Genomic DNA, 25,888 nt, shown 5'->3' with positions numbered 1-25,888 from the left:
TTTCCTTTACAACACCCCAGACCGTGTTTATTTCCCAGAAGTGGAGAGCGGCCGAGGAGGAAGGGGCTGGGCAGTGTCTAGGACCCAGTGTGTGTGCGCGCTCAGTCACTGAGTCATATCCGACTCTTGCCACCCCTAGACTGTAGCCCGCCAGTCTCGTCTGTCTATGGGATTCTCCAGGCAAGAATACTGGAGTGGGTTACCATCTCCTCCTCCAGGGGATCCTCCCAACCCAGGGATTGAGCTCACGTCTCCTGAGTCTCTGCACTGGCAAGCAAGATTTTTTTTTTTAACCATTGAGCCACCAGGGAAGGCCCGAGGACCCAGAAGGGGGCCATATTTTGAAAACGGTGGCACTTACAGGACCCAGTGGTCTGGAGACAATTTGGCAGCCCAGGACCAGACAACAGGACTCCCGACTGCCTGGGTACTTCCTTCCAGGGACCCCGAATTCCAGAAACTTCCTCTGTCACTTCCCCAAAGTCCCAGAGAGGAAAGAGAGCAACGCATTTAATCGGCCTACTTCTTCCTCTGGAAGTTTATACTGGCACACCCTTTCCCACAGCACTCCTGGGATGAGACAGACGCTGGGCGGCCGCAGACATGGGTGCCAACTTATAGGCAAGAGGCTGGGTCACCAGTCCAAGGCCCCTGCTCACCACAACCAGAGACAGCGCGGGCACACCAGTGAGTGGCTGAGGCCAGAGCAGAGGCCTACGCTCTCTCGCCATCTCTTTTCCCTCCTGCAGGTTGGCCTGAACACCAGAGGGGGATCTGAAGCAATCCAGCGGCCCCTAAGAAGCCCTGGACACCCACTCCCATCCGTGGATCAACTCATCACTCAGTCCATCTAGGGACTTCACTGGTGATCCAGCGGTGAAGAATCTGCCTGCCAACGCAGGGGACACAGGGTCAGCCTTGGGTGGGAAGACCCGACATGCCACAGAGGAAATAGGGCTTCCCCGGTGACGCTACTGGTAAAGAACCTGCCTGCCAATGCGGGAGACGTAAGAGACGCAGGTTCGATCCCTGGGTCAGGAAGATCCCCTGGAGGAGGGTATGGCCACCCATTCCAATATTCTTGCCTGGAGAAACCCCACAGACAGAGGAGCCTGGCGGGTTACAGTCTATAGGGTTGCAATGAGTCAGATGCAACTGAAGTGACTTAGCACGCATGCACGCACAGAGCGACTAAGCCCGTGCATCACAACTATGGAGTTTGAGCGGCTAGAGCCCGCGCTCTGCAACGAGAGAAGCCCCAGTAATGAAAAGCCCACACACAGCAAGGGAGAGGAGCCCTGCTCACCACAACCAGAGAGAGCGTGGGCACAGCAAGCAGACCCAGCACCCCAAAGATAAATAAATGATTGATTAAAAAGCCAATCCACCTAACCACCCCCGCCCCCCACCAAACATGAAAGAGAAAGAAGGGCCTGCTGCTGCAGGAGTGACACTGGATAGAAGGCATTTCACGTGCAGATCTGGTCCACAGAGTTTTCACCGTGCACAGGAAGATGAAGCTACATTCGACAGTAAATACTGGAAAGGTAAAACAAAATGACAACAGAAGAGATGTCACAGGGTGGCTTGATGAACCGCCAAGTCCCCGACACAGACAGATTCGATGCCATTGGAATGATTCTGTCTGTATCTGGTCAGGAGTAGAAGAAAGGGAAACCATTAACTTGGGCTTCAGGGAATCTGCATTACTTGAACTGTTACAGTTCAGTTCAGTTCAGTCACTCAGTCGTGTCCGACTCTTCCCGACCCCATGAATTGCAGCACGCCAGGCCTCCCTGTCCATCACCAACTCCCGGAGTTCACTCAGACTCATGTGCACCGAGTCGGTGATGCCATCCGGCCGTCTCATCCTCTGTCATCCCCTTCTCCTCCTGCCCCCAATCCCTCCCAGCATCAGGGTCTTTTCCAATGAGTCAACTCTTCGCCGAAGGTGGCCAATGTATTGGAGTTTCAGCTTTAGCATCCTTCCAACAAACACCCAGGACTGATCTCCTTTAGGATGGACTGGTTGGAGCCCTTTGCAGTCCAAGGGACTCTCAAGGGTCTTCTCCAACACCACAGTTCAAAAGCATCAATTCTTCGGCACTCAGCTTTCTTCCCAGTCCAACTCTCACATCCATACATGACTATTGGAAAAACCATAGCTTTGACTAGACGGACCTTTGTTGGCAAAGTAATGTCTCTGCTTTTGAATATGCTGTCTTTTAATTTCATGGCTGTAATCACCATCTGCAGTGATTTTGGTGCCCCAAAAAATAAAGTCTGACACTGTTTCCACTGTTTCCTAATCTATTTCCCATGAAGTGATGGGACCAGATGCCATGATCTTCGTTTTCTGAATGTTGAGCTTTAAGCCAACTTTTTCACTCTCCTCTTTCACTTTCATCAAGAGGCTTTTCAGTTTCCCTTCACTTTCTGCCATAAGGGTGGTGTCATCTGCATATCTGAGGTTATTGATATTTCTCCCGACAATCTTGATTCCAGCTTGTGCTTCTTCCCGCCCAGCGTTTCTCATGATGTACTCTGCATAGAAGTTCAATCAGCAGGGTGACAATATACAGCCTTGACGTACTCCTTTTCCTATTTGGAACCAGTCTGTTGTTCCATGTCCAGTTCTAACTGTTGCTTCCTGACCTGCATACAGATTTCTCAAGAGGCAGGTCAGGTGGTCTGGTATTCCCATCTCTTTCAGAATTTCCCACAGTTTATTGTTACAAGTAGGCATCAATTATTTTTTTTGCATGATTCATTTTGGAATATGAAATACAGTAAACTTGACAAGTACACAAAATTTAATTGTAGCTCAAGCCTGGAGAGGCCCTTTGGTAACCACAGAAGGCATAACGGGAGAAGCAGGTTTGACAGAGTCTTGCAGGACTGGGACGGGGTGGGGAAGGTATTCTAGACGGCAGAATAGCCTGTGCTAAAAGCACTACTAGGTAGAATGCCTAAGGCGAGGGCCCAGCCTCAGGGTGACAGGTCCAACCGTATCTTTCCCCTGATGAAGTGAGGACACCCTCCGGTCTCCCCAAAGCCTATGAGGGCAGCCCCCGCCGGCAGTGTGTTTGGATGGCAGAGAGTCTTCCGGCTGAGGCACCTGGGTCTCATGCGGCTGAGGTCGCCCCCTCTAGCCAGCAGGCTGCCAAGATATGCCACGGTGGCACTTGGCCCAGCTCAACCCACCTGCTACAGATGTCCCCAGATTTCCTCGGAGGGGCCAGAGCAAACCCACTGTTCACAGAGAGAAGGGGCTCGCCCAAGGTCACGGGGCAAGTGATGGTGACAGCTGTCCTGCACGACCAGCTGACGACAATCCTCACTGTGCTCTGAGTTGTCTTTCTCCTCCGAGAGAAGCCGTCCCCACCCAGGCCAGCCTGCCTAGCCAGGCCCCCTGTGTATCCAATCCCTCCCGAGACCTGCTGGCTGACCCCTTTGTCTTGGGGGAGCTGAAACCAGCCTGACCTGGAGCCCAAGAATGCACTGGGCCACGCGCCTGCATATTTCTCTCACCCGCTCACCTGCTTCCTGCCCCTTCAGGAATTTCCAGGTATCAAGAGTCCCAGGTATCAAGGTCCACAGGGCAGGGGCCGTTTCTAGACTGGTTTTCAACAGTGAGCCTAGGGGGAGGGGATGCCAGGATATACCTCATGGGGAAGCTCTCGGTCATAATGACATGAGGGGACCCCAGCTACTTGTTCACTGGGCCCCGGTCAGGTCTCCGCTGGCCCAGAGAACAAAATCAAGCAGCTGTCAGGGAAAAGAGATGGCAGGGCAGACCATACTTCTGGGCTGCTCCGTGACCTCTGTGCACAGCAGAATCAGTAGAGAAAGACAGGTCTGAGGCCCCAGCTCCACCATTTCCTAGATCTGTTTCCTTTGTATTTGTGAATCACATCTGTAAAATGGGCATATACTCCATGGCTTAAAGAAAATAATACAAGTAAACAACCCAGCATGGTCTTGGATACCCCCATACCTCCTTGGGGCTTCCCTGGCAGCTCAGATGATAAAGAATCTGCCTGCAATGCGGGAGGCCTGGGTTCGATCTCTGAATCGGGAAGATCCCCTGGAGAAGGGAATGGTTACCCACTCCAGTATTCTTGCCTGGAGAATTCCATGGACAGAGGAGCCTGGCTATGGGATTGCAAAGAGTCAGAAAAGACTGAATTGCCTAACACTTTCAGACCTCCTTCTGCTAAGAGGCTCTATCAGGGCTTCTAGAAGAGAAAAACAAACACCGTGTATTAACGCGTATGTGTAGAATCTGAAAAAGCTGGTATAAACAATCTTATTTACAAAGTAGATAGAGAGTCACAGGTGGATTGCCAGTGGGGAAAGCGGAGGCATGGGATGAATCGGGAGATCAGGACTGACACACAGACACTCCTGATACTGCGTGTGAAATAGGCGACTACGGAGAGCCCACCGTATCACACAGGGGCTCTGCTATAGCGCTCGGTGGTGACCTAAACAGGAGGGGACATAAGTGCATGCGTAGCTGACTCACCACACTGCACAGCAGAAACTGATACAACATTGTAAAGCAACTATACTCCGGTTACTTTTTTTTTTTTTTAAGAAATAAGTGAAAAGTGAAGTCGCTCAGTCGTGTCTGACTCTTTGCAACCCCATGGACTGTAGCCTGCCAGGCTCCTCTGTCCACAGGATTTTCCAGGCAATAGTACTGGAGTGGGTTGCCATTTCCTTCTCCAGGGGATCTTTCTGACCCAGGGGTCGAACCCAGGTCTCCTGAAATGTAGGCAGACGCTTTACCGTCTGAGCCACCAGGCAAGTCCAAGAAATAAAAGAAATAAAAGAAGCAATAATTACTCTCTCTGTGACCAGCCCATGAATCCTTAGAACACCCTGGCCAGTACTCTGAGTTGGTTCCCACTTCATAGGTGAAGGGCTGAAGCAGGCGGGGCAGCCCTCTGTAGTCACACAGCCTGTAGGGAGAGGGCTGACCTGGAACTCACCCATCCCCACCACCGAGGAGGGCAGTTCTGCTGAGCGCCTACTGGGTGCCAGGCTCTGAGCCAAGCACGCTAACCCATCACACACGAGATGATACCACAGTAACCTTGAGCATCAGGCAATACCATCATCCACCTTTTACAGATAGTGAAACGAAGCTGTAGAGAAGGCGGGTCACTCGTCCAAGGCCACATGTCATCGGCTAGCCTGTCGGGGTTCCTGATCCCACTGGGCCCTGACCCAGGGTCAGGGGCTTGTACGCAGGGTCCTGGCTGTTGCACGCCAGCTCAGTGCAGCTCCCCACCCTCAGGGACAGCGGGGATGGAAGGCCAGAGTCAAGACTGGAGGCCACTGCTGTGGGGGCGGGACAGGGTGTGGGGATGGGCTGAGTCTTGGCTGAGACCCAAGGTCTTCCTGATAAGACCCACGATCCTCCCAGAGGCAGCAGATCAGGACCCAGGGGTGCCCTCCCCAAGAGCCAGCTCCAGGCCTGCCTGGGGAGGCAGAGGGCCCATCTGCCTTTCTCCACAGTCCCTTCTTGGTGTGAACTGGTCCCCTTGGCTGAAGCCCCTGGACCGGCAGGGTGTCCTTGGCAAGCTTAACTTCTGTTTCGTCATCCAGGAAACGGGATCGCAAATTCTAGGTCCCAGGGTAGCCGTGAGGATTGAGGCAGTGGATATAGCGCCTGGTACACAGCCCGGCATGGAGCAGACACTCAGCAAGTGCCGGTCCGTTTCCTCCCTTCCTTCAGACTCTCAACACTTGGTGCTTCCTGCAAGTTCTCCCCAAAAAAGGTGGACAGGGAGCTGTACCATTGTTGGTGCCCAGAGGAGCTGGCATCGGACAGGAAAGGGACGCGTGGGCAGGATTCAGGCAGTGGCACTTCTGCCACCTACTAGCCTGTCTTGGGGAGCTCTCTGGACTTTTGGTTCCTCGTCTATCAAGTGCGGTGAGCAATAGCTTCCTAGCTCCTAAAGGAGCAGGGTCACAAGGAATGGTTATCTACAAAAGAGCTCTGTAAACTGCAACGTGTTGGGCAAAGGTCAAGGGTGAATAACAAGAGTAACACCAGCACAGCCAGCAGCCACCACAATATGCTTGGCTCCAGCAAAGTGCTTTATAGATATTTTTCCATCTAATTTTCACAACCTGGAGGAGGTGTGGTTCCCACTGTACTGATGACAAGAAGCCCACAGAGGTTATGTCACTGACCCAAGATCACACAGTAAGTGGCAGAACCAGGACTTGAATCCAGGTCCTGGTGAAGGATGTAGAGGCACCAGCCCATATCATTATCCTACCGAGACTATTCTCCTGCCGTGTTTTCCATTTTTTTGACCACGCAGCACAGCACGGTGGGATCTTAGTCTATTCCCCAGACCAGGGATCGAACCTGTGCCCCTTGCATGGAAGCACATACTGTTAACCACTGAACTGCCGGGGAAGTCCCCAAATACAACTTATTTATGTCTGGGGCTGCACCGATTCCCAAGCAGGGAACCTGTGGCTCCTGCAGCAGAAGTGTGGAATCTAAACCACTGGGCCTTCAGGGAAGTCCTCCGTTCTCCTGCTTTGGTTGATGATCCCGGCCCAGTCTCCACCTGTGTCTTTAGATGCTGGGGAAAGGATGTCCCTGAGCTCCAGTCTGGCCACCACAGACATATCTGCCTCCAGTCCTGAAATAAAAGGCTGGGTCCCCTTGCAAAGGCAATCGGGTGGCATAAAGCATGCAGGGGGCTGTGTTATTCCTGACATGGGGTTCCCTCAGCCCCACCTCCACCCACCACCTTTTCTGATCCTCAGGGAGACAAGGAGGTCTCCTTGTGCCCAGGGCCCCTGCCCAGGAGCTTCTGGGTACCAAGGAGAAGTGGTGGGTGAGTTTCACTCTGCAGCAGCCACGCCCCCTGGGGTTGAGGTGAGAAAGAAAGGAAAGGTCTCCTTAATCTGGTTTGCTAATTTCCACTTTCATCTTAACGACACAGTCTCCTGAAATTCATAATCATCAAGTTAGAATCTTTTCCTGTCTCATAGGAAGGTCTCTGTCCTGTTAAGATCTACCTCTTTTTAGGGGCTTCCCAGGTGTCACCAGTGGTAAAGAATCTGCCTGCCAATGCAGGAGACGAGGGTTCAGTCCCTGGGTCAGGAAGATCCCCTTGGAGGAGGCAATGGTAACCCACTCCAGTATTCTTGCCGGGAGAATCTCATGGGCAGAAGAGCCTGGCGGGCTATAGTTCATAGGGTCGCAAAGAATCAGACATGACTGAGCCCTCTTTTAGATGTCTTCTTCAGTTTACCTACTTTTGAGTATTAAGAAGGTTTTATTTTTTAAGAAAGTATTTTTTTTAATTTAATAGGTATTTCTTGAATCTAAGTTCTATCATTGATGAATTAATGGACTGACTTTTCACGATCTAGCTCCGATCTAGCACTGAAGGTCCCAGGATGGGGCAGGGGTCAGCAGGAGACAGGCATGGAGAAGGTCTTGGTCCCAAAGGGGTTCACGTCGGGACCTTTATAGGTTACAGCACGGCGAGTTTTGATTCCACAAAGAGAGGAGCACCCTCCGGGGCAGATGCTAATTCAACAGACACTGACCAAGGACAGCCTCAACCAAGACAGACGTGGGACCCTAACCTGAGGGTAAACCACCAACACCAAGGTCAGCTAGAAGTGCTAACGGCCCAACAGGGTATAACGCGACGGACTTTGGTGAGACTGCTTACGCAAGCCGGATTACCACGAGGCCCAGGAAGACTCCTGCTTTTGGATGACTCTCAGATAAACCGTTGTCAGAACCTGGATCTGGACCCAGCATGCTCAGCCTTCATTCTTTTTGCTCACAACCTGCAAATCTCCCAGTCAAAACCAGTCCAAAACTAAGCCACAGCTTGAAGCCATAAACTACGAGCACAGCTACAGTTCTTATGCACCTATGACGAGCCGTACACACCACGCTAATGCTCCACACATCTGCTCTCTAGTTCTTGAAACTCTGCAGTTTGGGCCTTACTAGTACTTTGGCCACCTCATGCGAAGAGGTGACTCATTGGAAAAGACTCTGATGCTGGGAGGGATTGGGGGCAGGAGGAGAAGGGGACGACAGTGATGGCCTGATGGCATCACTGACTTGATGGACATGAGTCTGAGTGAACTCCAGGAGTTGGTGATGGACAGGGAGGCCTGGCGTGCTGTGATTCATGGGGTCGCAAGAAGTTGGACACGACTGAGCGACTGAACTGAACTGAACTGAGTCCCATTTTTACAGATGGAGAAAGCGAGGCTCACTGATAAGTAAGTTAGGATCACACACCCAGAGATGGGGCAGACATTCTAACCCAGCCTCGTCTGCTCCCAACCCTTTCGCCTCCCCATCCCGCCAACCTCGCCCTTTAGCCGAGCCTGGCGGGTGCAGAGGGAAGGCCCCCTCTGCAGCCCATTCCGCAGTCCCCCCACCGGGTGCCTACCGAGGAGGTGCTTGATGATGGCTTGGTTGTGTTCCCAGAGGTTGCTGAAGGTCCCCCAGCGCGAGTGGCCATCTGGCACGGGGTTGGCTTTGATCCAGCCGCCACAGGCATAGGTGAAGAAGTCCTGGCAGGGGTCCACTGTGGGGTCCATGGAACTCAAGATGGAGCTGGTCACCGAGATGCAGGCCTCACTTAGGCACACCGAGGGAGTTCCTGGCAGGGGTCAAGGGTAAGAGGTCAATGAAGGGCAGGCAGGGAGGAGGCTATGGAAATACAGTGCGGGTGGTTTGGGGCCCTGGGGTGCCAGGCCCCACCCCAGCCCTGACCAAATAGACAATCACTAGAACACTACAAAGATTTCAGTGGATTTATGATCTCCTGGCTCGTAAAATAAGACTTCTGTTGAGTTGCCTAAAATCCTTCCTATGACTTTAAAACCAGAACCAAGGTGCTTCTTTTAATCAGTCCCTCCATAAATATTCATTGATTTTTTAAAAAATTATTTCCTGATGCTCAACAAATTCGTTTACTCATTCATGCATTCATTTATTCAACAAAATAATTACTGAGCATCTTCCAGGTTCTTTGTTGAGTACAGGTAGCTGTGTGTGTGTATGTGTGTGTGTGGTGTGTGTGTGAGTGTGGTAGGGATATAAAAGCATAGTCTTTTTTAATAATTTCGTGGGGGACGCAAACTTATCCAAGAAAAGTCAAGACTACAGGAGAAATGTCTGTTATTTATTATACACACGCTCACTGAGGAGACATAGAAATGTCCGATATTTACTATCCACGCGCTCACTGAGGATACGTAGTCCACAGCAAACGCACGATGCGGACAGCATGGTGCCAGGACTCAGGGAGAAGGAAAGACTGAGGACTAGAAGGGAGCATGAAAAATCACTCCCACTGGGTATAAGGCAGGAGAATCATCTCACTGAATTTTCAGAAAAGCGAAAAGGAAACAACCCTAACAGACCACTTTGCTTAAAGCCATTTTCATATATCGGGAGACAGAGGCGCAGGGAGCCTAAGCACCCTGCTCAGTGGCCCGTGGGGTCTGAGTCCCATCCTCTCTCTGCTTTGGGCCTGGAAGGGAGCTCTTCCCGTGATGACTGGCCCCCCGGCGGAGTGCTGCCAAACCCTACAAGTGCCCACAAAGCACGACGAACAAGGAAATCTGCTTCCTCTGAGCTGATTCTACGGACTCCCCTGGTGGCTCAGACGGTAAAGCGTCTGCCTGCAATGTGGGAGACACAGGTTCGATCCCTGGGTCGGGAAGATCCTCTGCAGAAGGAAATGGCAACCCACTCCAGTACTCGTGCCTGGGAAAATCCCACGGACGGAGGAGCCTGGTAGGCTACAGTCCATGGGTTCGCAAAGAGTCGGACACGACTGAGCGACTTTGCTCTTCACTTTGAGCTGATTCTGTAGGGCCTGGGGCAGAGGCCGGCGGACGGGGCCCGACGCCGGCCCTGAGGTCGGTCAGCGGGCTCAAGCAGAGGAAGCAAGCCGGGGGCCGCCTGAGCGGGGGTCCGGCCCCAGGTGGTGAGACAAACCCAACCGCAGGAGACAGAGGATCGACACCACCTGTTGACCCGAGCAGACGGGCAACCAGAGGGTCCGGTGTCCCACTAATGGGGGCGAGACCCCCGTGGGCAGATGAGGACACCGAGGCTCTGAGAGTCCCCCGGCGGCCTGGGAGCGCCCGGACTGAACCTGCTCTGTGGTGCTTCGGCAACACTGAAGCTGGGTTCTTCCTACATCCCCGCACTGCTGCTTGGCCAGCCCCACCCGGGGCTGCTGTGGCCCTTCCATTCCCACTGCGCAGGGAGGAGGCTGGCAGGGCAGGTGCTGGGGGCTCCTTCCTAGACCTGGGTGCAAAGCCCAGCTCTTTGCCTCTGGCCTCGTGCTGGCAACCTCATCCCTCCGAAGCTGGGTTTCTCCATCTGCAGATGAGGAAGAGGAGGACCAGCTGCCTGATGACGAGGAAATAACCTGGTGGCTGGGCAGTGGGGGCAGGGGACTCAGCTCCCTGGAGTCCTAGGGTCTGAGGTTCCCAGATTAACCCTCAGAGAGCAGAAGAGAGTGCACGGGCTGGCAGGGCTGCTCATCATTTCACCTGGAGACACAACGCTGGCTGGGGCTGGGCTAGCAACCCGAGTGCTAATTAGCATCTGATGACAAGCCCAAGGTCCGAGGGTGGACGGAAGGCTCAGAAGGGTCGAAGGACTGCACAAAAATCAGGGCGATTCTATTTTCAGGTTTTGGGCTGGTCAAAAAGGTTGCTCGGGTTTTTCTGGAGGATGTTATAGAAAACTGGAATGATCTTTTTGGCCAACCAATAATTTCCTGTTCTGAGATGACTGTACAACAATTAAAGATTATTGAACCGTTAGGCATGAAAATGGGCTTCCCTGGTGGCTCAGCTGGTAAAGAATCCACCTGCAATGCAGGAGACCTGGGTTCGATCCCTGGGTTGGGAAGATCCCCTGGAGAAGGGAAAGGCTACCCACTCCAGTATTCTGGCCTGAAGAATTCCACGGGACAGTGTAGTCCATGGGGTCGCAAAGAGTCGGACACGACTGAGCGAGTTTCACTTTAGGCATGAAAATAGAGAAAGGAAATGGTAGGGGACGTGGCACAATTTTAAATACCTCTAGATGAGACCTTTTAGTTGCATGCCTTGCTTTTCAATTAAGGAAATTTACCAAAATCTTTATGGAGGAGTGGGGGAAAAGAATTTCTGTGTCATCTGAAAAAGCCTATTCATTATTATGATATAACTTAATATTTGGAAAAGGAAAAGAATAACTCTTGTTTTTATACAACTAACTGCAGGAAGTCAAGCTTGACAAATACTTGGCTGGTGGGAAAACCCAAGAGGCCAGCGGTAAAGGGAATGATCCTGAGGGAGCAAGACGCAGAATCTGTGCGTGTGTGTGTGCTTGAGAGAGACAGAGAGATATCTGTAGTTATTACAGGGGGCCTTGGTTTTAAATAAGAAACCCGTTGCCAGGAATCAGTCAGACCTGGCAGTTCTTCACTTAAGCACCTACTCTGCTGGGCACACAGCAATACTTAAGCGCCCAGGTGATACTTGGGCAATAACTGCTTGGCTATTTAACTATTATTGGCTTGTAGATCCCTTATCAATGATCCTTGGCCTAGCAGGTACTTCATGTACATTTGATTACTTAATTCATAATTTCTATGTCCCTCTCATCCCATGTCAACACCTTCAAAACTCAGCCCAGGCGCTCTCTCCTTGGGGAAGCCTCACCCTTCCCTGGTCGCCTTGGCTGTCTGGAGGCCTGCTACCTGAGCACACTCTATTTTGTGTTATGGCCGTCTCCCTGTTTACCTGCCCCACTAGGAAGTGAGCCCGAGGGTAGGGCCAGCATCTTGCATGCGTGCGTGCATGCTAAGTCACTTCAGCTGTGTCCACTCTTTCCGACCCTATGGACCAAAGCTTGCCAGGCTCCTCTATCCATGGGATTCTCCAGGCAAGAACATTGGGGTGGGTTGCCATGCACTCCTCCAGAGGAATCTTCCTGACCCAGAGATCGAACCTGTGTCTCTTTTATTTCCTGCATTGGCAAGTGGGTTCTTTACCACTAGCGCCACCTGCAAACCCCAGGGCCAGCATCTTAATTGCATTTATAGTTCCTTTGCTCAGCACACTTGGCACCTAGCAGCTACCCATTGAGAGTTTGCTGAATTAATGAATAGCTGAATGAATAGAAGAGCTTTGTCCAGCCTTTGGTTACCACCTGTAGATGCAGAAGTATTTCTTCCCTTTAGGTCGTGCATGGTCCATCGAGAAGGCAGGAGCAGGTCCCAGATCTAGCTAAAGGTTAGAGGCTCTGGATGGTGCCTGGCCTCAACACTAAGTGAGACACTTCAGAATATTTTCTGGAAAACGTATTGTTTGTTTTGCTGCCATTGTTTGCAAAGCATCTGTAAGTTTCAGGAAAGCAGGGTGCCACAGGAAGGTGGATAAATATGTATTTAAGTGCTCAGACATAACTTATAGGTGCGTCTTTATAGAATCACCAAAATCGGCGTTGACCTGCCCAGTGTCTGCCCAGATATGGTTGATGCCAGCACCTGCTGGTTATCACCAGCATCTGGGGCAACCACTGCTTTCCCAGGCTCAGGCAGCTGATAAAGACACATGAACGGGCTCAAGGGTCACCGGATCCCCAGCCCAGCTCCACCCTGGGAGGAAGAGTTCCCCTCACCCAGGACCAGGGCTGGGGAAATCCCATCTGGAGCCCTGAGACAGACGGGATAGACTGAAGCAGGATTCCTCCCTGTGGGCCCCACCTGACAACGACAGACGTGTATGTGTAGAAGCCAGGCCTTGGGGGCTCCCTTCTAGTTTCTGATGGAGAAGCGTCCTGGGAACTTCTAGGGGCAACCTCAGGGCAACAGTGTGTGTTGGAATCTCATCGGCTCCCATGCACAGGGCCAAGAGCTGGGCAGACAAGGCTGGAGAGGGCCTGCACTGCCCGGAACTAAACCTGTTTTAGGATGAAGCAAGATGGCAACCACAGGACAAGGGTGATCAGCAGAGAAAGGCTTTTCCCACTTTGTCTTCCTTCTCACTCTTTGTTCATTCAATCATTTATTTATTCACTTTGCAAAGTATCCTATGGCATCGAGGCATTATGCTGAGCACGCATGGTTAAAAATCACTAATTAATCAATCAGATATGTAATAATCACCTGCTGGGCTAGGCACATTTGGTAAAACATCTACAAACCATTAAAAAGTCAGTTAAATAACTAAGCAATTATTTCTTAGGTACCACCTAGGCGCCTGACATAGAGTAAGCACTCGTTCAATGTTTGTGGAATGAATAATGAGTGAATGAATGAATGAGAAAGTGAATGAATGAGTGCTTGGTCCAGAAGGGATGGGAGGATGACTCAGATGAAGCCCTGCACTCTTTTCAGGCCCCCAAACCCCTTCCCCACCCCAATGCAGTGTGGCCAGTCATGCCGGCCAGCCAGTTCACAGCGGAGAAAGCTCAGCAAAGCCTGGAGTTGATGTTCCCTGATCCTATGGAGGTTCACAATATCTCTGATGGTTTGAGCACCAGGTGACCAAGTCGATGGGATTAAACTCCTGGCAAAGCCCCAGAGGCTGCTCATCCAGGTGCTTCTTGCCATCAGAGAACTGGAGACAAGGGCACAGAGCAGAGAGAGATCCCAGAATTAACTGGACTCCCATCCCTATTAGCTTGGATCTGCCCTTTCCAGGTCCATAAGAGCTTACAGAGCATTGATTCTGTGAGAGGCAGTTGCTACAGACACTCAACCAGACACAGAGAACCAGCCTCAGACCCCTGACAGTGGGATCCAACTGGGGTCTGATCATATTACTATACAAGGTAGGACAGAGAAAGGAGATGACAGAGGTACGCAAAGGTCCCCTGGCTCAGAGAAGAACAGCTTTCCTGGGCATGTAACACACACTGGGGTGTACCATCAATTACACAGAAGACAGGGCCTGAGCTCAGGGGCCTGCCAACCCATGGCTGAATCCCTCCCGTATTAGACATGTGACCTTGGGCAAGTAGCTTAGTCTCACTGCCTCAGTTTCCTTTGCAGAAAACGGGGCCAGAAGCAACCACACCTCACAGAGTGGCAGCGAGAAGGAAATGAGATTACATCTGTAAAGGAGAGGCAAGGTATTTGGTACATGGAAAGTACTGAGCAAACGGAAGCCATTGCTGCTGTTCTGTTGGAACTGTCGATGGGCGACAGGGCCAGCCCGTGTGTCTAACCAGCCTGCATCCTAACAATAAGGGAACCCGGAACAGAGGCCAGAGAAGTTCTACCGGGCACTGGGTATGTGACAGATATTATCCCGAATCCTCAGAGATCAAAGCGGGGCCTGATCATATTGTTACACAAGTTTGGACAGAGCAACATGGGCTAGTTGTGGGAGGGATTCAAACTGACCACCGGTCTCTCCATGTAAAGCAGAAAACACAAGCTCTGAGAGATTGAGTGACTTGTCCAAAGTCACACGGATAACAAGTTGCCAGGCCAGGATTCAAACTCACCTCCTCCTGACCCCCAAACCTTATCATCGCCCGTCCACCCACCTCCCAGGCCTCAGTCTGTGTCAGCCACCCCAGCTTCCCAGACCCAGCTCCCTCCTGAGCCTCGGAGGCCAGCCGCTGACACCAGCAGACAAAGCCCGGGGCAGCAGTGAGCGGAGCCCATGACCCATCACAGACAGAGGCACCTACTTGTCCGGTACTGGATGCCCAGTACTGCCAAACAGGCCACCACTGCCGCCGCCAGAAGCGCCACCAGCACCACCAGCCGCTTCTCCACCGGGGTCCTGGCGGCCCAGCATCTCTGGCCATTCCGGGGGCCTCGGAAGTTCACCTGCAGGGAAGGAGGCAGGCGGAACGGGGAGGACGTGAGCCCAGGGCCCTCGCTGCCCAGGAGGAGGGGGCTCCGCAGCAGGTCCTGGCCCCGGGGAGACATCAGGGCCGCCCTCCCGTCTCAGGGGTGGTCCGGTTCCCACAGAACCCGTCCTAATCCAGGAGAGGAACGGCCACCCTGCTCAGCAGCTCAGAGTCAAGCAGCTCAGCCCAGCCGTGCTTGTGTTCTCTGTCACCCGATCTGGGTAGAAGGGGAAAAAAAATAGATCGGATTTGTCCCTGTTTCTCCAGTAAGGAGTTCAAAAAAGAACAGGATGTTTGCACTCGCAGGCACCCAGGGAGCATCCGGCTGGGCTCTGAGGCGGACACAACCACCAGCCTGCAACTGCGCACACAGACAGGGGCGTGCAGCCTGGGCCGCCGAAGCCGCCACAGCCCCACGAGGACTGTGCTCTCAGCTTCTGTTTACAAATGAGGAATCCGCAACCCGGAGGGGTGAGCCCCTTGCCTCTGCTCACACGGCTAGATGGGTCGAGCTCGGATCTGGGTCCAAAGGTATTGATACCAAAGCCCACCCACGGGTCAGAGCATCGAGTCCTGGGAGACATCGGGGGGGATGCAAAGGGGAAACAGCTCCATCCGAGCAGGTCCTCAAAGGCAGGAGAAAACGTTCTCGGCCTAACTCACAGTCAGCTAAACAGGAAAAGAGGTACAATGAGAGGAAGCGGAGGGTGTGACAGGGCCTTCCAAGCTGAGGAGGGGCCCACCAGCCTACAGTGCTCAGAGCCCAGGGCCCAGCCTTCACACCCGAAGCCCGCTGGGGGCTCCCCTCTGTTCCACGAGGTGCTTCCTGCCGAGGCTGGGGCCGCGGGACAGGAAGGGAACCCTGCAGCTGGGGTTCAGTTCAGTGACATTGTGGCCACGTGTCAACAGTCGAGCACCAGCTCAGGGCCACATTGGAAGTACAGAGAGGACAAGACCTCACTTTCAGCTCTCACTGCCCAGCAGCCAGAGAGATACAGAAACTAATTGGGATAGGCAGGGGTTCAGTCAGGGAAGGCTTCCTGGAGGTGGGGGTCCCTGGGCTGGGTCTTAAAGGAATAAGTAGCAGCTGGCCAGGTGAAAGGGGAGGAAAAGGGAGAAGGAGGGGGGCAAGGCCTGGACGCTAAGGGGTGCGAAAAGCCGGGTTACAGGTGGGGGACTTCTTCCCAGGGCTGGAGTGATGGGATTAGATTCACCCTTTGGAAAAGCCAAGGTGGAAGGAGAAGCAAGGCTGGAGGGGAACGGGCATGGAGGCAGGGAGGCCCACAGCCTGCCAGAGGAGATGGGGAGACCCAGCCTCTGCCCTGAGAGTGGCCCCCAACTGCTGAGAGGACGGCTGCCCCGGGGGCCACGGCACAGCCCAGGGGGAGCCTGACGCCGACGCCTGGGGACCCCAAGGCCAGTCCTTAGTGAAGGGCATCGCGTGGCCTCATGGCCCTCGCTGGCTGTTTTCTGAACAGGAAATGACTGGGGATTGCTGCTCTAGTGAAAGAGGAAGACAAAACTTTTGCGGGAAAAAAACGATGATGATTCTAAAACCGAGAAAAGGAACCTGAGGCTTGGTGAGAATTTGGTGGCGGTCCAGGAGGCTAGGACACAAAAGCAGCTACGGGGGGGGGGGTGCGGTCTCCTGAAAGCCCTGAAGTGTGAGTCGTGTCCGACTCTTTACGAGCCCATGGACTGTAGCCCGCCAGGCTCATCTGTCCATGGGATTCTCCAGGCAAGATACTGGAGTGGGTTGCCATTTCCTTCTCCAGGGGTTCTTCCTGACCCAGGGATCGAACCCGGGTCTCTTGAACTGCAGGAAGATTCTTTACCACCTGAGCCACCAGGGAGCTCCCCTGAAAAACCTTTTTAAAACGGTGAGACATGAAGATTCTGACCACCCTCCTGGCGCAGACATAGCCTGGGACAATGCTGACGCAGTCACAGCCTCGATGTCTATGAAGCACTTTGTCAGAGGTAGCAATTCCCTCACCCACTTCATCAGGGGCACTGGGATCCAGAGGGGCCCCCAAGGGTTTGAAGCAGGCACTGCCTTGTCTGGGGATGCTGACATTTGTTCTCACTCTTTCTGGGCCATGGAACTGATATCCCCTTCTATCTCCCACGCTGGGCCTCTCAGTGACCCCAAAGCTCAGCTCAGGGGGAGACGGGTGGAAAGCTAAGCAATGGCTAACCTTGGCTGAAGAGGCACCAGACCCCTGGGAAGCCAGGGAGCACAGCTGTCGGGGCCGGGGGAGCAGGAAACCCTGTCTTTTTTTTTCAGCTGCACAGCACAGCATGTGGAATCCTAGCTCCCTGACCAGAGATTGGTGCTGCGCCCCCCGTTTGGGGAAGGTGGAGTCTTAATCACTGGACCACTAGGGGAGTCCAGGAAACTCTTTTTTTAAAAAAATGTTTTTTTAATTGAAGGATAACTGCTTTATAGAATTTTGTTGTTGTCTGCCAAAGGGAGGGGACATATGTATACCTATGGCTGATTCATGTTGACATTTGGCAGGAAACTCGTTCTTATGTAGACAGAGCAAGGTGCGATCCGAGGAAGTGAAAGGGAAGAGAAAGAAGAAACAGGCAGAAAGAAGAGGACAAAGGAAGGAGGGCAAAAGCAGCAATCACGGCAGCTAATGTTTGAGGGCTTTCTGGGTGCCTGTGTTAACTCTATTCTGTTGCCGGATGATGCTATTCCATCTTCCCAGGACCCCCAAGAGTAGGCGTGGGTATTAGCTCCAGAAGGAACACAGGAAGCGGGGGCCAGAGAGGGTGATAAGAAAACCCACATCTCCCCTGAGCCCACAGCATCAGCTCCATGGCCGCGCTGCCCACCAGGAGCAGCAAGTCGAGCCGAGACTCACTGTTTAACATCAAACAGACAGATGGTGTTCACCGCAAAATGCAAACAGAATTAAGTCAAAATTAAATTAAACATTCATAATTCCAGGGAGAAAGGGCAAATGGAATCTGAAGACAGGGTTTTTTTTTAATTATTTTTTTAGCCTTTGTATGGTTCTGTGCTTGATTTGAACGACCAGGCAGAGGGGCCTCTTGGTTTCTGGACAAGACTTGCCTCTGAGGGCCGAAGTCCAGATGCAGCCTCCCACGGCAGGGGAAGTCATCAGGAGACTGGGCCGGGGTCAAGAGGCCGCTCCAGGAGAGGCTGTCCAATGCCCGGGCGCTGTGGCCGGGGCTGGGCCTCCAAGCTGCTATTTGGCTCAGTGAGTCCCTTCCCCGCCCTGCCTCCTTCAGAGCCAGCCTTTGGGAAATGGGGGCATGTGGATCGTGAGAAAGGGGTCTCCAGCAACGTGGAGGGTCGGAGGGTGAGTGACGGGCAGCTCACTTGGTCTCGGGAGAGGTAACTGGGCGCAGCAGCGGCCAAGGAGCAGAGCTTATCCTGGAAGATGGGGTAACAATCACCGTGAATGCTCAGCTCGCTGGCCGGCTTAGCATCCTAGCAATTGGTCCTGGCAGGCAGAGAGAGCATGAGATAGAAAGATGCCTGGAAAGAAAGGTAGAGAGGAAGACCAAGCAGGAAACAGAGCTGGAGAAAGAGAGAGAGGAACGGCTGAGCCATCCAGCCCAGGAGTTCCCAGGGTTGCCATAACCAAGGGAACAAAGCCCTGCTGAGGGATAAATATTCGGTTACAGAAGTGAGCACCTGGCCCCGCAAGGCTCCCAGCAAGAACGGGTTCTACAGGCGAGGACGGGACACCAAGCCTGGGGCCCAGGAGGCAAGCCAGCAGCAGAAGGGGCGGGGAGCCTGGCTTTCAGAGGAAGCAGGGGGTCCGCAGGGAAGGCAATTGTTTTCTGAGACACTGCCTGGTCCTCCAGCGACCTGAGCTAAGCGGAGCGGCCAACAGGAGTCAGGCTGGCCAAAGGGTTGGCAGGGAGCCCACCCCCTGCAGCCCAGAGGCCAGACCACCCCGGGGAGGGCTGGCAGGGAGACAGGGCCGCCTGCCTCCGAGTCAGCCCCTCGGAACAGACAGACCGTGACAGCCTGGCCCTGCGTGATATCCTGTGTTAGGCTGGGGAAGTTTCTTCCAGGACAGTTTCTATATGGCAGGCTTCTGGCTAAGGCCACTGGGGCCAGGCCAGAGTGAAACTATGAAGCCCTCCCATCCTCTCCATTTCCTCCAGGAGCCCTACCAGCCCCTCAGCCCCACTGCCTGACTCTTCCAATGGCTGAGAGCAGCTTGAATCAGTACCTGAGCGGGGGAGGGGACTCCTTGCATCTCAACGGGAATCCAAGTCTAGTATTTAGAAGATGCACCTTCCAGCTGTCAGTGATCCCGGAGCAAAGGCATGACCCCGAGAAGTCAAAGGTCAACCCTGGCTTTATCAAGATCGAGAGTGTGTCCCTGGGCAGCCTCTGGACCTCAGTCACCTATTTTTATATTTTTTTATTTTATGCAGACTAGGGGATCTTAGCTCCCCATGCAGGGGTCGAACCTGTGCCCCCTGTATCCCTGCATTGGAAGTGTGGAGTCTTAACTGCTGGATTGCCAGTGAAGTCCCAGTCACCTATTTTTAAAATGAGGAAGCAAATGAGGTGCCAGGTCTGACCAGTTCAGATCCTAGAACAACTCTAAGGTCAAGAGTAAAAAGATTGAACAGGCAGATGGAGTTGAAAGAGTCTGCTGGAAAGCAGAGAGATCTTTTTAAAGTACTTAATGGGACTGTCTCTGCAACTGCCCACAAAAGACAGCTCTGTGCATGAAGGGAAGGGGTGTAGGGGAGGGATTAGAGAAAACCAGCACTAAGAATTAAATATCTTGGCTTTCTTTTTTCTTGGGAAAAAAATTTGATTTTTTAGGGGTAACTGGATGAGCTTCAAAGGTTTTGGTAAATAGTTGTGGCCTCCTGTGGGAAGTTTCCCTGGTGGCTCAGTGGTAAAGAATCTGCCTGCAGGGTAGGAGACCTGGGTTCGATCCCAGGGTTGAGAAGATCCCCTGGAGGAGGGCACGGCAACCCACTCAGTACTCTTGCCTTGAGAATTCCCTGGAGAGGAACCTGGTCAGCCACAGTCCATGGGGCTGCACAGAGCTGGACACGACTGACGTGACTAAGCAGCAGGAGCAGCGGGCTCTGCTCCCCAGTTTAGGCTGCAGGGCTGTGTGCATGCTCAGCTGTGTCTGACTCTGCAACCCCATGGACTGTAGCCCTCCAGACTCCTCTGTCCATGGAATTTTCTGGGCAAGAATACTGGAGTGGGTAGCCATTTCCTACTCCAGGGGATCTTCCCCACCCAGGGATCGAACCTGTTCCCTGTGTTTCCTTACTGGAAGGAGGATTCTTTACCACCTGGGAAGCCCCAGCTGCAGGTATAACTTTAGTTATTTCCCTTTGAGCCAGAGACCAGGCGGCCAGTCTGAGCTGAACAGAGACAAAGCTATTACGTTTAGGGCATCACTGAGATATCACACCGGGTGAGCTTTTATAATGATCCCAACCAAATACATCTTCTGTGCATTACACTACGTGCTTTCACTTGTATTGTCTCATTTCAATCTATGCAACAGCTCTGAGAAGTGGATTATATCAACCCCCTTGTAAAAAAAAAAAAAGCTGGCTAACTGAGGAGCTTCCAGGTCTCAGAGTCCACAAGAGGCAAAATTGGGGCTCCATGTTAAAACTGGGGCTTTAAACTCTGCACTTAGTCCACGCTGAAGAATTTTAGTTGACTGCAATTAAGTTGTACCTCACATATGAGATCAAGGAAAAGAAAAATCCTTTCAGGTGAGAGGTACAGGTAAAATTTTGCTCCAGCTAAATACACTTTGTCAGCATGTTCAGGCAAAAGGTGGCAAGTTTGGCTGATAGATGCAAATTGTCATTTACTAGTGTTGGTATTGACAACTCCGGAGTTTCAGGAACAATGGGCTTCAAAATCTTGAAAAATCAAGTAGCTGATTTTTATAGCTGCCCGTCAAGAGATGGAGATTTGGTGGGCGGGGGAGAGGATTGGATCCATTTTAAAAAGCCTAAAATTGAGGGAACAGTTGTGTTTCTAGCAATTACTCATAGGAAATTATTCGAAAGGCTAGAAGCTGGTCACCTGCAGTGTTATGGATACTGGGCCTATTGTCCAATTGTAGCAGATTGAGTAAATGTATTTTTATATACTGGTACCATAAGGTATTATGATATTTAATGGCAGTATGTTTTGGAAGTGTTGTTTCATTTTTTTGGCTTGCAGGATGTTAGTTCCCAGGCCAGGGATCGAACCCCAGCCCTCAGCAGTGAAAGCATCAAGTCCTAACCACTAAGCCATCAAGGAACTCCTTGGAAGTGTTTTTAAAACTGAGGTACAGCTGATGTTTCAGAATTTTCTAACTACACAAAAAAATGCTTATGAAGTGGCATTAAATGAAAAAAGTAGGACAAAATGTTATGGATGTAGAATGAGCTCAATTATAATAAAAAATATATATAAGCAAATGTGAAAAACTAGAAGTAGTTATTTCTGAGTGGTGGGGTTACTGTCTCTTTGTAAATTTCTTTTACACTTGACTCTTTTCACAAATTAGTATGCAAAATTGTTATACTGGAAAACATTCCCTGTGATTAAAGACATAAAATTTATAGAAAACTCTGTAAGATGAGATGAAAAGGTTCTCGACTCTTACAAGAACAATCGTTAGCTAGTCTACTTTGGGGAAGTCGTGGAGGCTCAAGGAAAGCCGGGCTGGGTACCTACAGAAATGCCTCCAAATCCTTGGGGCAAGCATTTGGGCTTTTCCTGTAGTAAAAGTGGACGATACACCCCGTTGGGTGGTTTGGTGTTGGGGCATCAACACTGCATTCCAACCGCATGACAGCTCTGTGACCACAGGAATGTCCCTAACCTCTCTGAGACTCAACTTGGTCATGTGTAACGCAGCCGCAAGAGTCCTTACCTCACGATCACAAACATAACAATGCTGGCAGGCCCCGAAACATGCATCATGGTCATTCTCTTAACTCCCATTGTGCAGAGGCAGGAAGAGAAGCTTAGATCGCCCAGGATCACAGGCGGTGTCAGATTCACACCTGGGCCCCCCTCACCCCGTCTCAGAGCCCCGAGTGCCTCCCCTGTGCCAGGCAGCCTCAGGCTGACGAGTCACTTTGTGGCCTGAGAAAGTCTATACCCATGTGGGCTGCCACAAGATGATAACAGCACAGCACCCTACTTCGTTGTGAATTCCGAAACGCTTTTGTGCTGATATATTTAGAACCTTCTGTGAAAGATGAGACTGAAAAAGACGGCTGATTAGATTCTGTTTTGATTCGGGAAGGCAAAAGCACCTGCCACGGGAATCTAATTTCCTGCTGGATTTAGCCTCTTCAGAAAGGTCCACGGGGAAGCGGCTCTAGACAGACCCGGTTTGGTTTCTTACTCCTAGAATTCTAGCTCCAGTGCACCCAAGGCAAGCTGTCTCCCCTTGCAGAGCCTCAGGTTCCTCATCTGTAAGAGGGCGCTGTGAGGACAGTAACTCACGGGGCTGCTCCTGAAGGCTGAGTGGGACGATGTAGGTGAGAGAGTCCCGTTGCAGTGTGTGCAGACCGCTCAGGGTCGGGTTTGGCCTCCCCAGGGCCTACTGAACAAGTGTCAATCAGTGCCGTTTCCCTTTACTAGTATGATCCCAGCTTCTGAGAGGTGCGCCGAGCAGAACTGGGCCTGGCAGCCCAGGTTTCCACACAGCCTACGCTTTCCCTCTGGGGGCGGCTTCTGAACTGATGGCAGTCCCTGCAGCAGGCCTCCCTGGGTCGGCCTGGCAGAAGCCTCCTCGACTGCTGCTCGCTGGGCCTCTGCAAGCCGTTTTCCAGGTGTCAGGTCACAGGGCCCCCTGGGCATCCTTCAGAATTCCCAAATTCCTCAGGTCCACCTGTTTCAGTTCACACCCAGCCGGGGTTGAGGTCCTGGTCTGGACCATCCCAGCTCAGTCCCTCCCGGAGGCAGAGGGGGTGGGCACATTTGAGCCCCGGGGGGCAAAGCCTGGTGGGGGAGGAACCGGGCTTGCCAAGTAGAGGCTGGAAGGGGCAGGGAGAGAGGGAGCAGAGGTTGGGCTCCAACCCCCAGGACACGCAGGGTTTGGGGGAAGAAGAGGAGGAATGTGGGGTAACGTCCACCAGACAAGATGACCAACCACCCCGTCTGCCCAGGACTGACAGGGTTCCGGGACTTTCTACGCTACAACTGGGAGGATTTTAGGCTCTGCCTAAACCTCTGGGCAAGTCTCAGCACTCAGGGACTGGCCCCCTCCCTGTGAAGAGAGAACTGGACTAGCTCACCCCTCCAGGATGCTTCTTCCACTTGGCCACCTGGGTTGTAACCCAGTAGCAGGTGGTCCAGAGGGTTTGGGGATGCGTGGACGTGGGGCGGGGAGGCCCTTTGGGGAGCCCAGCGCCTCAGGGGCACTGCTAACCCAGAACAGGCTTTTCTGAACCCACGGAGCCCAAGGGCTGGCGGGCTGGCACGGGCCCCCTCACGCCCCGGTGGCGGGCAGGACGGCCGGGTCGGCCAGGGCTGGGGAGGGCGGGGGCGGGCGGGCCCACGCCGAGCGCCGGGGCGCCTACCTGCAGGTGGTTGGGGTACACGTCGCCCTCGGACAGCGAGTCCACCAGGTCCTCCTCGTCCAGCGTGGCCCGCTTGTAGGTCGACATCTGCAAAGTCAAGTGCAGCACCGACTCTCTTAGCGCCTCCATGGCTCCCACTCCCGAATGGGGAGAACGGGGAAGCGGCCACCCGTCGCCTGCGCCGCCGCCGCCGCCGCGCCCCGCCCCGGCCGGGACACCGGGACCGGCCCACGGCCAGGCCCGCGCCGGGGGAGGCGAGGGGGGTCCCGCCTCCCTCCGCCACCCCCGCCCCTTCCCCGCCTATGCAACCCCGCGCCTCACCCCCAGCGCCGACAGCGCCGCGGCCACCGGACGCGGCCACAGGCTCCGCATGGTGCGCCCGCGACGCCCGCTCCCCGCCGGGTGCCCGCCGCCGCGCGCCCGCGGCTCTGGCGGGGAGGGCCGGCCCTGGGGCTGGGCCCGGCCTCGCACCACCTTCGAGGGCGGAGCCTGGCCCGCGCAGCTCCGGCTCCCTCCCGCGCCGCGCCGGGAGACCGCCCCCCAGAGTCACCCGGGAGACGGCGCCTTCTCCGCGTTCCCAGAGGCCGGGGGGTGGGGTGGGGGGTCGGGGAGAGGCCCCTCCCGCTTGCAGGCAGGAAGGGGCTCGCGGCCACCCTTCCTTCTAAGAAACATGAAGTCCTCCTTCTATAAACCGTGGTGGCAGATGCCAAAACGCAGGTATTAGGAAAGGGCCCCTAGTTTGGCCGCAAAAGTCAAGAGAGGTTTCTCTCGCCGTTGACCCTTAGCTGCGCCAAGAGCGGCCTCCCCCATGCGAGCTAGAAAGATTTGGGGGAAAACACAGACACATATAGACACACAGACACACACACACACACGGAATAAAAAAGGCATGTGCCTCCCCTCTCATTTCCCCCTTCCTTTAGTTCAGTGGTCTTTGAGCCAGAGTTCACAATGATCTCAGAAAATTCCAGAGCACTCTCCTGACTTAGAATGAAAAATGTTCTGTGCATGCTGGAGGGAAGCCCGTGCTTGGCTCCAGGCTCCAAGGTGTGATCTTACCTCCAAAACAGGAACAGCTTTGAGGCGAGCTGACAGCCAGGAACAGGACAATTCCCTCCACCTTCCCTCAGAGGTGGGGCGCTCTGGACGCCGGGCTGTCTCCCTGCCCCTCCAGGTCCCAGAAGAGCCTACCCAGCAGTTGCCCGAAGGACCCTCCATGTCTGGTGGGACCTGGAAGCCCCCGCGTTCATACATTTTTTCTCAGCTTTCCAGACCACTCCCATTCGCTCTCATAGCTGACTTCACAGATGCATGAAGGAACAGGTACAGAAGGCTCAGTGACACCTGGGGTGACAGTCTCGGTGAGCTCCCAAGGCTTCACCTCCTGCCTTCTCACCACCTGCTCTGCAGCCAGAGCCCAGCCTTCAACAGGAAACTCTGGTCCTGCCACCCTTGCTCCCAATTCTGTGGGGACAGCCCCCTTACTGGTCCCCCGTGGCCCCTGCCCACCCTGCCCCTTTTCCCACCTCCCTGCCTCAGGCCGCCGCTTCTCCCGCCCTCCCTCTGTTCCTCGGAGTCTCCGAGTGTCTCCTGCCCTCGAGACCTTTATAGCACTGTTCCCTCTGTCTGGACATGTCTCTGTTCCTCCCGTGCTGGCTCCTGTTGCAGATAGAGGTCAGCGTAAACGTCACACCCTCAAATGTCCCAGCCACCCCGAGCAGAACCCAAATTATCGATCCTGGCAACCCGTTTTACTGCAGTTTGTGACTTATTTATGCTGGTTTTTAACATCTGTCTCCTTCCCCCTCCCCCAAACTGTGAGTTGTATCAGGGCTGGGACCTTGTCTGACACAGAGAATCCCCATCAGCTGCCATAGCACAGGCGCTCTAAACACTGTTAAAATGCAGCGAGAACAAGTGAAAATTTACTCTGGGGAAGGGCCTTGAAAATGCATCTAATTTTGCAATACCCAAGGACAAGGAGAACATGTCTGAGGACCTTAGGGAGGCAGGGCCTGCGGGAAGAATTTTAATTCTGGGTTTTTCTGCTCCATTCCCCCTGGGTGCAGGACTTCCCATTACCCACCAGAGAAACAGAAAGGGCCATCGGGCTGTTTTAATTTCACCCTGGGCTGTTTTTTTTTTTTTTTTTTGGAAACCAGTTACATTAAGTAACAGGTGTTAACTGCCCCAGGAAAAAGACCCTTGAAAAAGAAATTCAAGTCACCAAACACCTCCCGTGTCTGGCACGGCAGGCAGCTACTGTTTCCTGGGGGCTTAGAGGGACGAGGTATTTGTCGGTTCTTTTACACTCATCGTCTCATTGAAGCCTCTGAAGCAGGTATCATCAGTCTCTTTTACAAGATCTGAAACTGAGGCTTGGGGAAGTAACTGGCCCAGGTGTAGTGAAGCAATGGCTTCTCCTTC

The 25,888-nt window shown here is 53.3% G+C and overlaps 1 protein-coding gene across 2 annotated transcripts in view; it reads right to left on the bottom strand.

The window, feature by feature from the left end:
* Positions 1-25,888, bottom strand: part of ECE1 (endothelin converting enzyme 1) — a 123,542-nt gene that overhangs the window by 39,887 nt on the left and 57,767 nt on the right. Inside the window, exons 1-4 of one of the 2 annotated variants that reach the window (XM_052636196.1) lie at positions 23,783-23,864; positions 23,462-23,548; positions 14,726-14,867; positions 8,460-8,672 (exon numbers count right to left, since the gene is read on the bottom strand). In XM_052636196.1, the coding sequence (XP_052492156.1) occupies positions 8,460-8,672; positions 14,726-14,867; positions 23,462-23,548; positions 23,783-23,833 (493 nt within the window). In that variant the 5' untranslated portion in view covers positions 23,834-23,864. Of the gene's footprint in view, positions 1-8,459; positions 8,673-14,725; positions 14,868-23,461; positions 23,549-23,782; positions 23,865-25,888 lie in introns of those variants that run through there. The other variant, XM_052636197.1, reaches the window with a different exon arrangement.

This window comes from Budorcas taxicolor, chromosome 2, assembly GCF_023091745.1.
Source record: "Budorcas taxicolor isolate Tak-1 chromosome 2, Takin1.1, whole genome shotgun sequence".
NCBI classification, from domain to species: Eukaryota; Metazoa; Chordata; class Mammalia; order Artiodactyla; family Bovidae; genus Budorcas; species Budorcas taxicolor.
Note: the sequence above shows the minus strand (reverse complement) of the source record. Positions and strands in the feature narration are given on the sequence as shown.